General features: G+C 47.0%; 1 protein-coding gene across 8 annotated transcripts in view; it reads left to right on the top strand.

Moving 5' to 3' along the window:
* Positions 1-11,650, top strand: part of cfap99 (cilia and flagella associated protein 99) — a 62,488-nt gene that overhangs the window by 49,347 nt on the left and 1,491 nt on the right. For all 8 annotated transcript variants that reach the window (XM_088638111.1, XM_088638138.1, XM_088638117.1 and 5 more), the window contains 6 exons: positions 633-721; positions 1,729-1,933; positions 4,307-4,448; positions 6,166-6,317; positions 7,102-7,307; positions 8,015-8,198. In XM_088638111.1, coding sequence (XP_088494237.1) covers positions 633-721; positions 1,729-1,933; positions 4,307-4,448; positions 6,166-6,317; positions 7,102-7,307; positions 8,015-8,198 — 978 coding nt within the window. The remainder of the gene's footprint in view (positions 1-632; positions 722-1,728; positions 1,934-4,306; positions 4,449-6,165; positions 6,318-7,101; positions 7,308-8,014; positions 8,199-11,650) is intronic.

Consider the following 11,650-nt stretch of genomic DNA (forward strand, 5'->3'; position numbering starts at 1 on the left):
TGACTCACGCTCTCAGGGCTATTGAACACAGAGATGCGCTTTACATTTAATTACTAAGCCTTGCTTCTCTGACGGTTGGGGTTCATCTGGGAGTAGGTGTGAGGTTCGGCTTCATTTCCTCTGCTTGAATATTTTCCAGGGCTAGGGTACAGAGCTCTTTGTATCTCCCTATTTCAGTGTATTAATGGGCCAGAAATCTGGAGCTTCTCTATAAACAGCGCTGGTGGCCAGCAGTTGTAGCAGTGTGCTTCACAACTCCCATGTATTGCCACAGGTCCTGTGCTGTAGGTCTGTTTTTCTTCTCATACATGAAGATGTATAACTTAGGTGAGCTGTTGTGGTTTTTAGAGTGTGACGGAGTGCAGTTTAAATTGTCTCCTGGCTCACAGGTGTTAAACTCCAGTCCTCCAAGGCTGTTGTGCCATCTGTTTTTTATCCCACCTGAGCGATCTGTTTCCTGCTGTAATTGACCTAATCCATTTCCTTGACATCTCTCCCTAGTCTTTTGCCCATGTCTCATGCTGTCAGGCTTGTGATGGACTACAGTCCCGACTGGCCTGAGAGCTGGGCTGTGAGGAGAGTGTCTGGTGGCCAGCAGTGAGTGATGCATGTGTCTGTTGTCTGTTGAGCAGTCGGACAGCGCGCCCATCAAACTGAACACCACAGCCATCCTCAGAGAAGGTGCCCTGTACAACCGCAGAGTGGAGGAGGAGCTGCGCAGGTAGGCCAGCCTGACAGATGAGTTGTGAGAGTCATTTCCAGAGTCGCGACTCAGAGACCCCTTTATCCAAAACCACGATCAGAAAGAAAACAGGCTGCAGGGGGAATCAGTATCGAGGGTCTGAATCTGCACAAGGTGTCTGTATAAACCAGTATTCGCAATATTTCATTCAGTTTTGCATAAACCTTTCCTGATGTGTGAGTAGATTCGTGTGCTGTGATGAATCCACTGGAAACTGGCCCACGTGCCGTCAGTGTCACTTCACCATTCACACAAGCAAACGGAATAAAAAGCAAATGCTTTCTGAAATATTTAGCCACAGATTATTAACAACAGGTGTGGAAAAGCTTACCTTTAAAATGAACCAAATAATCCTCATCGATAATGAAAATATCATCTATATTCCTGAAGAACTAGTTAAGAAGATGTAATTGGTTTATTCCATGCTGAAAAAAAGAAGAAAGAGAACACAACGTTTCGGCCGTGGAGCCTTCTTCAGGTGTGCACACCTGAAGAAGGCTCCACGGCCTAAACGTTGTGTTCTCTTTCTTCTTTTTTTCAGCATGGAATAAACCTAATACTTGTTCCTTTGCAGCCTACGCATGCTGACGCAGCTAGCCACCTGAACTAGTTAAGACGATGTCCTGTGTGCTCTGAAGCTATTAGGGTTCATTAGGTGCTGCTCTGAAATGGACACAGGATTTAAAATGTCAGATCATAATCCAGTCAAACATCGGGTGTTTACATGACCCTCATCAATTTGCTTGTAATGAAAAGCAAATAAAGGAAACTACACCAAGACCAAGACTGCTCCTCGCTCAGAGAAATCGTCACTGCAAGGGTGACAGTGATGGCGCCTGTGACACCAGCCCGGGGACAGGAGCGGGTCTCCGGGTCGGGTTCAGGAGAGGAGCGGGTCTCGGGGTCGGGTTCGGGAGAGGAGCGGGTGGGGCTTCTCGGCCGCCGCTGACAGGTGGTCTGGGTGCCTCTCCCCTCCGTGCGCGCAGGGTGGAGCGGCTGGCGGGAGGCGCGGGCGACCCCTCGCGGTTCCTGCAGTGGCAGCGCGCGATGCGGGAGCGGGACCTGCAGCGCCAGCTGGCGGACGTGGAGCGGCGGCGCCTGGAGGGCCAGCTCAGCCACGAGGAGGCCGTGCTGGCGCGGCACCGCCTCCTGCAGGAGAACCAGCGGAAGGCGCAGCTCAAGAAGGAGGAGGTAGGCGGCCGCGCCGCGGGCCCGCGCCCTGCGTGCGCCCCTTCTCGTGCGCGGACTCCGCGGGAGGGCGCTGCCCCTGGTTCCTCGCGACGTGGCGACGACGCCACGGAGGAGAAAATATCCTCTTGTTAGTAAAATCGGACTTTTTTCAGTTTTTAAACTCACAATATTTCACGTAAAAAAAACAATTTCATGAGGCTGCTTTATACTCAGATGTACTCATGTATTCTAGGTAAGCAGTGTTGACATAAAGCTATTATTTCTTTAGCTGACTACCCCATTTTGATATTCATTTACCTACAGTGTATTTTGTTCATGGAAAGATGAAGTATTTAATAGTACAGGGCTTTGAATAAACAGAGAGAGTGGTATTGCCAGGCTGAGCTTGTTTAGACCTCGGCTCCTAACCAAGGAGAGGTGGCTCACTCCAGGGTGTCCCAAGACACCTGGAGCAGTGCGCCCCCGTGTGCTTGCACACCCGCTGTACGTCACAGAAGTGCCGTCGTGGAGGAAGGGCTTAGGGCTCAGGGTGACTTTTGGGACAAGGCCCAAGAGGCAGAGTTTAAGTGCGTCGCCAAGCTGACGCAGACCCGTATGCCCAAGGATATCAGAGAGTCACCTTCTCTAAACTCCTTCAAATCCTGACTCAAAACCCTCTTCCTCAGAAGAGCCTTTGCTTCACTGGTTCCATTCTTCACCCCTCTGCTCTTCTTAATACCACCTTCCACGGTCACCTCTGTATATTGTCATTGTGTTTTATCTTGTGTGTTCTTTTTATTTATTGTTGTTGTCATTCTGTAAAGCGCTTTGAGAAGCCACCTTTAAAGGAGCTACATAAAATAACGTTTATTATTATAATTGTTCAAGGACTCACACCCAGAAAACCTGAGCAGTCCATTTCAATGCGGTCTACAAGTACCAGCTCTCTAAACCGTTTCGGATTTTGCTTTTCTGCTAAAAGTGAAAATTTCAGAAAAGGAGTAGGTAGCAAACATTTCTCACATGTAAATAGGAGGGATTTCTACAGAACTGATGAACTAGCGGAGATTTATAGACCCACGCTCTCTTACAAAGGAGCCAGATGAGCTATAATGAAAAGAAATGACACTGCTGATATAAAGTAAGGTTCATTTTTCCCTCATTCAGGAAATTCAATAAGAAAAATCTGTACATGGAGGAATCTTTTTTAAAGTTTCTGATGTAGTCCTGCTCTTGTTACTTTAGAAGGCATCAGCTCGCCATTTTCAGAGCTCTTTGGACTGAAATGGAATCTCCTATCATTGTCTCACAATTGCAGTAAATTGCAGGAATTACAATTCTCTGACAATAACTGCAATATTCTTCTACCCTCCCTAACCTCTCCTGTTGACTTTGAAATTATAGTGAATGCTCTTCTTTCGGAACAAAAAATAAAATTTAAAAGTACTTTTTTTATTCTTGATACCAACAAAGTTTGTTAAAAAAACCATCTGAAATATTTACATGTAAAAAGAGTGTTAACTTTTTTTTTGAAACCCTGCACTACAGATTTTTAATGTATATCTTGAAATGTATTGGAAACTCCCATAAATAAGTAGACCCTGACTAGAGTGTGAGTGAAGACAGTGCTTGGCCTTTGCTCTTGTCACCCTTGTCCTCCTGGTCATGTGGGCAGCCATGTGGGACGATTGTGTGGCTGTACTCGTTCAGTCTTAAGACCACACAGCTTTCCCTGCAGCCTTTCCCACCTGCACAGGTGAGATACTGTCTTCAGCAGCCGCACCTCTGCCCAAAGAAAGGTTTCCAGTTTGTAATTTAAATAAGATTCTGTTTTGTGCTTTCAAAAGTCCCAAAGAGAGCGGCAGTAGAATCACCCACTGCAAAGTTGACAGAGGATCCACACGGTGTTCTCTCAAAACATATTATCTTACTTGTGATATACTGGAGCTCCGGTCACCAGTTGAGTCACATCTGTGTTGCAGGAAGCTGAGGATGAGATGGGTGTTCAGGTGGTACTGGCTTGTCCTTCAAGTCATTTTGCCTGTTCTGTATTGCTGAAAGGGTCCAGGAACTCTTGCAGGGGAGAAGCCCACATTCTGGGCGTCCCTCTTTGAGTCTGCAGTGCCACGGCAGTGCCATAGTCCTTGCTGTAGGGAACCAGGGTGAATCCTTCAGAAAACAAGATGAAGACAAAATTATATTGAATCAACTCTCCAGATAGCAATGAGAATGCCTGTCTTTCTCAAGACAAGGGAAGGTGGACATGCGGGTTCAAAGACGGGGCTCACCCTGACTGGCGAGGTGCCCGTGCCCAGCTCTGGTGCCTCTGCTGGCTAGTGATCCTGGCTGCTCCAGGCCTCACTGACCCCTCTAGGCTGCACTTTGCTCCCTCAGACCGCCGAGATGATGCGCCGCTACGCCGAGCTGCGCTTGGAGGAGGAGAAGGGGATGAAGGAGCTGGTGGAGGTGGTGGCGGAGGGACACAAGAACAGCAAGGAGGCCAAGGCCAAGCTGAAGGAGTACAAACAGCGCATAGGTAACAGCACTGCCCTGCACCTGCAGAAGCATCAAACATACACGATCTAATGCAGAATGCTGGCTGATTCAAGAAAATTGTGTAATCGTATGTACAGTGTTTATACAGTTTATAAAAAGCAATCATGTATTTTGAAGTGACCACAGGACTTCCGAACAGCAAAGAACAAATTTGGGTGGTGTCCTGGCCAAATTTCCCCCGGGCCTTTACCAATCCTAATAACCTCCTAATAACTCCCATCTATGAACTGGCTTCATCACCCTGTTCTTCTCCCTACTGCTAGCTGCTGTGTGGTGAGTGTACTGTGTGCGCAGTATGGGGCTGCCGTCACATCATCCAGGTGGGGCTGCACACTGGTGGTGGTGGAGGGGAGTCCCCATGACCTGTACAGCGCTTTGAGTGGAGTGTCCAGAAGAGCGCTGTATACGTATAAGGATTATAAATTATTATTAATTTACTGGATGCCGCACACCTCTGCATGAATCCCTGTCAGTGTTCCAGAGGACAATGACTTGACTTGCTTGGATGATTGATTCGTTCCTGTTTCTGTCATTTACAGGAGGCCATTGTTTCCAATGGGTTCTGCGATGGGGGCAGTGTCCTCGATGGGCACAGGCCCAGCCCATTTCCATTAGTCCTTGTATTTCTCCCAGGCAGCTCTGCTGCAAACAGTTCTGGGCGGCTTGCTCTCTGCTTTGAGCTTGTTTCCAGGAAGCATCAGAAAAGGTGAAATGGGATTACTTAACATTAGCACCAATAAAGCCTTTAAAATCAGACATGCTCTGTGGAGGTTTTTAATGCAGCCTGTCAGTCTGTATCCCAGACACAGCGTGTCTAACTCACAGCGTTAAACTATCAAAATACAGTAGCTCTTTCAAAGAAGGCAGCACATCAAAGATTCTCAGATTCTCACTTGGCAGCACTCCTGTGTCCTGTACATGAATGTGCATGTATTACAGATAAAGCCAAAAATGAATGGACATCTGTTTCTGACTGTCATTTCATTTCTACGTTTTTTATAATCTTATGATGTTGGTGTGCAATTTTTTTTCTGCCGGACCAGCAGTAGTCCCAACAGACATTATTTTACAATGTCAGGTAGAAGAGTATATTGCTTCACCCATGGTTGCTGTGGTGTGGTCCAGTGATGCGGGGATCCTTGTAATACTGCCAGTAACGTCAGAAATCCAGCATGCGGTTACAACTCACAACTGGCAACCCCACTCTGAAGCTCAGCTGGTGTGAGTCTGGCCAGTAGCTCAGAAAGCACAGGTTGCTGCTGGAAGAGATATTGTTGGGACCACTAGGGGGAGTTCACCCTGCAGTCTCCATGGCTCCAAATGTCTCAGTGTAGTAATAGGACTCTTTACTGTAGACAGGGGACCTGCCTTCGGATGAGACATAAAACTGAGTTCCTGTATCTCTGTGGTTACGAGATCAGACAGGAAGCTTGTCAACCTGTGGGCCACATCTGTCTCAGGTGGTGCAGGCTGCTTAAGATCTGCTCTCACATTGGCATAGAGTTTGCTCTGATCCTCAGCTCCACTTCCTAGCTTGGTATTTCTTGCTTGGATTTTCCTTGGGCTCTTGACCCTGCTTCAGACTGTCTCGAGACAGCGCCCCGGAAGAAGGCTGCGATCCCGGACAGCGCTCTTCTCCTCTCCCAGGGTGCTGTCATGGAAGGGAGGGGGTGACGTGTTGCGGACGTGTGTCTCAGTGCAGGAGGTGTCGGAACAGAGCCGGGAGCTGCTGCGCCAGGCCCTGGAGGAGGCCCAGGCCGAGCTCAGCAGGAAGTTTGAGCTGATCCGCCAGATCCGCGCCCTGGAGTCCGTGCCAGTGATCCGGCACAGATTCGTGGACCTGACTGAGGTGAGCCAGAACCGCTCCGATCCATCAGGGCCGTCTCGGCAGACCCACGGCTTCTGTATTCGCAGGGGGGTTGGATCAACATTTGTTTTAAAGTTGGGTTGAGAAAAAAAAATGTTTTATTATTTTCAGTAACAGTAATGACTTCTTTTCTGGATAACCTCACAGCAATTTTCTTAAACACAAAAGACAGCACTTGTGTAATTCAGAGCTTCAGGGTACAATTGATTTGTCTGTGACTAGTTTTTAAACTTTCATGAGTGCATTAAATCCAGAAATAATTAAATAGGTCTTAAGTGCTCCTATTGCATTAGAGGAAGACACTTATGAATGAATAGAGCCCTGACTGCCAAGAGAAAAAAAGGGTCTGATTCATAAATAACAAGTGGTAAAATATGTTGTCATTGAAACATTGATATCAGTATTACACAAGCAGTGCACTTCCAGTTACTCTAAAAGCCCAAGTAACTGGAAATGCACTGCTTGTTAATGAATTAACGAGGACACACACGCTGAACCGATCCACAGCAGACATCTCTTCCCGTATTCTCTAAATAATCCGCCTTCCCGCTGTTTTTCCTCAGGTTTTATTTGTTCTCAGAAGAGGGAATCTGAAATATTTCTGGAAAAAAATGGGCTAGTAGTGGTTTTCCTGCCAGCTGATGGGAATCTCCCCTAATCCCCACTGCTGGGTGAATTCTCGTCACGGAGTCAGGGACCAAGCCCAGACAGGAAGCTGTATGTGCCGTGCGCGTCTCTCATGTGTGTCTTTGCGCGGGGGGAGCAGGCGGGGGGCCACGCTCTCCTGGGGGAGATGTCAGTGGTGGAGCTGCGCGAGAGGCTGGCCCTGCTGAAGGAGGCCGCGCGCAGGGAGCAGGAGGAGCGCCGGGACCGGATCCTGGAGGAGAAGCAGGTCAGGGAGCAGCTCCTCCTGGAGCAGCTGGACCACATCGCCCTGCACAGAGCCGTGCTGGGGAGAGCCGCGGCCCTCAGGTGAGGTCCCAGGAGCAGCCCAGCGCTCCACGCAGCAGGCCTCAGCCCTTCCTCTTCCTCACTGGCAATGCATTCCACTCCTGCTTTATTCCTCTAGCCTCTCGGATCGGTTTGGTGCTGCTTTCCTGCATGCAGGGAGTCACCCTTGATCTTGCTGTTGCTTCGTAACACCACCCCTTGTGCAGCAGGAAGACCTTTAAAATAAATGTCCATTTCATACAGTTATTGTAACTACAACCAAAAAGGTCATTGCAGAGCGAAACAGAGAGCTTTTGAACACCACTCTTACAAATAAAGAGGCACAGAAAAAAAGTTTTGGTTCACTGTTAAAAACATGTAGAGGCTGTCCGTCCTGTTCTGTGGGAGTCTTGCAATGCTTTTAATGTGATATGAGGGAGCACATCTTTAGAAAGCGGAAAGACATTTATTAGAACTGTGGGAGTTACTAATATTTATTAGTACCTGTTCGCTATTGCTTGTTAAGCGTGGAAATGATAAAACAACCAGTTTTCACTTTAGAAGACTGGTAGCTTGTCTTTTACATGGGGCTGATTATTTTTTAACACAATTACTGAATTAAATCTTCCTGTCCAGAGAATATTTCTCCCGACCCTTGTGGATCTTTCATGGCCTGCGCTGCAGGTCCCTGAAAATAGCGTTTTTTGTGAGTGCGGTCCTCTTTCTTCTCTGATCGCTCGGTGGGACAGGCAGGAGGAAAAGAAGGCCAGAGCTCCAGCCCTGAGAGCCCGAGCTATACAGGACGAGCGCGTGGCTGAGCTGCAGCGGAAGCTGGAGGAGAAGCGCCAGCAGCGACAGAGGCAGAGTGAGAGCCTGAAGATGAAGGCGGAGAAGAGCACAGCGCGTTCTCTCAAGGCCTGGAGCGTGAAGAAGGTAACCCACACACCAGGCCCTGGGGCCTGCACTCTCCAGCCAAATTCTTAATCACCAACCAATTGATTTAGGTTTTCTATTTCGGAATGATTAGTGCATTTGCTTGCAGCACGTAAAATTATATTTATTATATTAAAATTAAAGTTACTCAGTGTAACTCCCGTGGTGAGTGTGTCTAATATAGGAACACCCCCACTGTAGGCGTGTCTGATACTATGACACTCCCACCGTGGGGGTGTCCAATACAGTGACACTCCCACCGTGGGCGTGTCTGATACAGTGACACCCCCACTGTGGGCGTGTCTGATACAGTGACACCCCCACTGTGGGCGTGTCTGATACGGTGACACTCTAACTGTGGGCGTGTCTGATACGGCGACACTCTAACTGTGGGCGTGTCTGATACAGTGTTGTTCTAATCGGGAAGTGTCTGATACTGTGGACCTCCTACACAGTATCAGGAGGCGTGTCTGATTCAGGGTCATTCATACTTGTCTGTTCATTCATATATGTCTGTTCCTCATCTTTTGATCAAAAAGTAAGAGCTTTTTAGGCAGAAGTAAAGAATCTGAGAAGAGGCTACATAGAGTTCAGTGTGCTGAAGTTGTTGGAAAGAGTACCCCCTTAACTTGGGTATTTTTTACAGTCAGGACTGACTGAAAATGTTAAATGAAAGTCTAAATAAGCAAGCAGATGGGTCATCAGTTAGCAGTGGAGATGTAAACCACAACCCCACACCCCCTCCCCTCAAAACAGCTTGAGTGCTCAACAAAAATTTAAATGGATCACAAATAGAATTGCTCAAATTTGATTCAAATGTTTGTTCTACCACAGTCTTTTGCTTAACACTCCTGCAAGTACTTTAAAGCCACTAGTTATTACTTACAGTCATTAATTTGTTGACTTTTACCTATAAATGTTAGCTCCCCTTAACTTTTCAATTTTCATTTAGAGGCTGTCAGTCTACAGTTTCAGAATTGGTGTTTAGTATGCAAGTCCAACCCATTCGTTTGTGTGCAGTTGTCTTACTGAACAGCTGCAGAAACATAGCAAGGTCACAGAAACTGACTACTCAGACTCTAGAAACACAAAACACAAACACACCAGGCATTGGACATTGAACATGATGGAGAACCCTTTAATGTTAATATACATGATGATGGAAACTTTTTTTAAAAAATAGAAAAAGCAGTGGTTAACTGTCTCAGCTCTTGCCCAAAGTCTAAGAACCCAGTGTATCTTATGAGCACTATACTTATATTTCATTCCTGCTGACTTTGTATGTGCATCACTGACTTTACTACAGCAGGGTCTCAACATCCGAGAATTTAGCATTTGCTTATTTGCGATTCATGGCGAGCAGAGCAGGATAAAACCAAGTTGAAGGTTGTTTAACGCAACTTTCAAATCCTCCGTGCAACAGACCAGATTGTGAAACGAGTCTAGCCATTGATCCTCTCCCTGCCCCCTGCCCCCTGCCCCTTGCCCCCTGCCCAAGTATCCACCGCCCAGCATCCACATCTCAGCATGGTCTTGCTGTTGGATTGTAACTAAAACTCCTGATTCTGTGTCTGCAGTGTGGAGAATGACAGGCTGGAGACTTAACTGGCTCACTCACACCCCTATTCCTGTTTCATTACAGAGAGTTAAAGTGCAGGCATCCACTTGATGCAGAGGAGGGATTCACGTAGTTTACGTTATCTAAGTACTAGAATTTTGTGATTACTGTCTTTTGTTTTAGTTGTTAAAAGTTATTTTAATTATTTTAAAGTAAATGCATTAGTATTCAAATTATCATGTATAAGAGATGGTTACTTATGTCTCTAGATATACATACTGTATATTGCAGTACATGCTTGTAGTGCATCAGAATATTTTTTTTGGCGGTGCGGTGACTCTGTGGCTAAGGATCTGCGCCTGTGGCTGGAAGGTTGCTGGTTCGTATCCCATGGCCGGCAGAGGAATCCTACTCCGTTGGGCCCCTGAGCAGGGCCCTTCACCCCAACTGCTCCAGGGGCGCTGTATAAATGGCTGACCCTGCGCTCTGACCCCAAGCTTTTCTCTCTGTCTGTGTGTTTGATGGAGAGCAAGTTGGGGTATGTGAAAAGACAAATTCCTAATACAAGAAATTGTATATGGCTAATAAAGTGTTCTTATCTTATCTTATATTGGGTGGATTGGTTGTGAATTTGGTTATTGGTAACGGTTCTTTGAACTGAACCCTTGCGAATGTCAAGTCCCTACTGTATTAATTAGCAATTTATTTTGCTGACACTTTTATCCAAAGCAACATACATTTTTCCCCATTTATACAGCTGCAGATTTTACTGCAACAATATGAGTAAAGTACCTTGCTCAAGAGTGCAACTGCAATGTGATGTTCCACATTCGCTCTCGTTCACTAATGGACCAAATCTCAAAACATAACCAGTGCCATGAAGTCCTGGCTGGCTTGCATCTTGTACTTCCTTGAAGGTTTTATATGCTCCTCAGTATTACTTTCCCAGAATAGTTAACAGTAAAATGCAGGCTTGAGGAAACATGCATGTTCTATACAATGCTACCACCTTGTGGCTAATGTTGCTTTAACCTGATCAATTGTAAGTGTCAAGAAAGGTCACAGATGACACTAGAACATCAAGACACGCAGTGTTTGAGAGAGAGAAAGTCTTTATTATCCCCGGGGTGGGGGGGCAAGTTGTTTTACAGCAGCAGTGTTGGTGTACAGACGGACAGAAGATAAAAAACAGACATGAACAACAATATACATACTTACATAGAAGTCAAGTGTTAAGTAACGATATGGCTAGAGGTTTGAATGAGAACTTGAATCTGTTGGTTTTAGCTTACACTATATAGTGCTTTTCTGGACACTCCACTCAAAACGGTTTACAGGTAATGGGGATCCCCTCCACCACCACCAGTGTGTACCCCCACCTGGATGATGCGACGGCAGCCATAGTGCGCCAGAATGCTCCCCACACACCAGCTCTCAGTGGGGAGGAGAGCAGAGTGATGAAGCCAGTTCATAGAGGGGGATTGTTAGGAGGCCATGATTGGTAAGGGCCAATGGGAAATTTGGCCAGGATGCCGGGGTGACACTCCTACTCTTTTCGAGAAACACCCTGGGATTTTTAATGACCACAGAGAGTCAGGACCTCGGTTTTACGTCTCATCCGAAAGATGGCGCCTGTTTACAGTAGTGTCCCCGTCACTATACTGGGGCATTAGGCTCCACACAGACCGCAGGGTGAGCACCCCCTGCTGGCCCCACTAACACCTCTTCCAGCAGCAACCTTAATTTTTCCCAGGGGGTCTCCATCCAGGTACTGACCAGGCTCACACCTGCTTAGCTTCTGAGCTTAGTGGGTTGCCAGTTGTGAGTTGCAAAGTGATCTGGCTGCTGGCTGCTGGTTTTGGAGTTGGGGAGGCGGTATCTGCGTTCTGATGGG

This window comes from Lepisosteus platostomus, chromosome 1 (genome assembly GCF_059453375.1).
Source record: "Lepisosteus platostomus isolate fLepPlt1 chromosome 1, fLepPlt1.hap1, whole genome shotgun sequence".
In the NCBI taxonomy this organism is placed as follows: domain Eukaryota; kingdom Metazoa; phylum Chordata; class Actinopteri; order Semionotiformes; family Lepisosteidae; genus Lepisosteus; species Lepisosteus platostomus.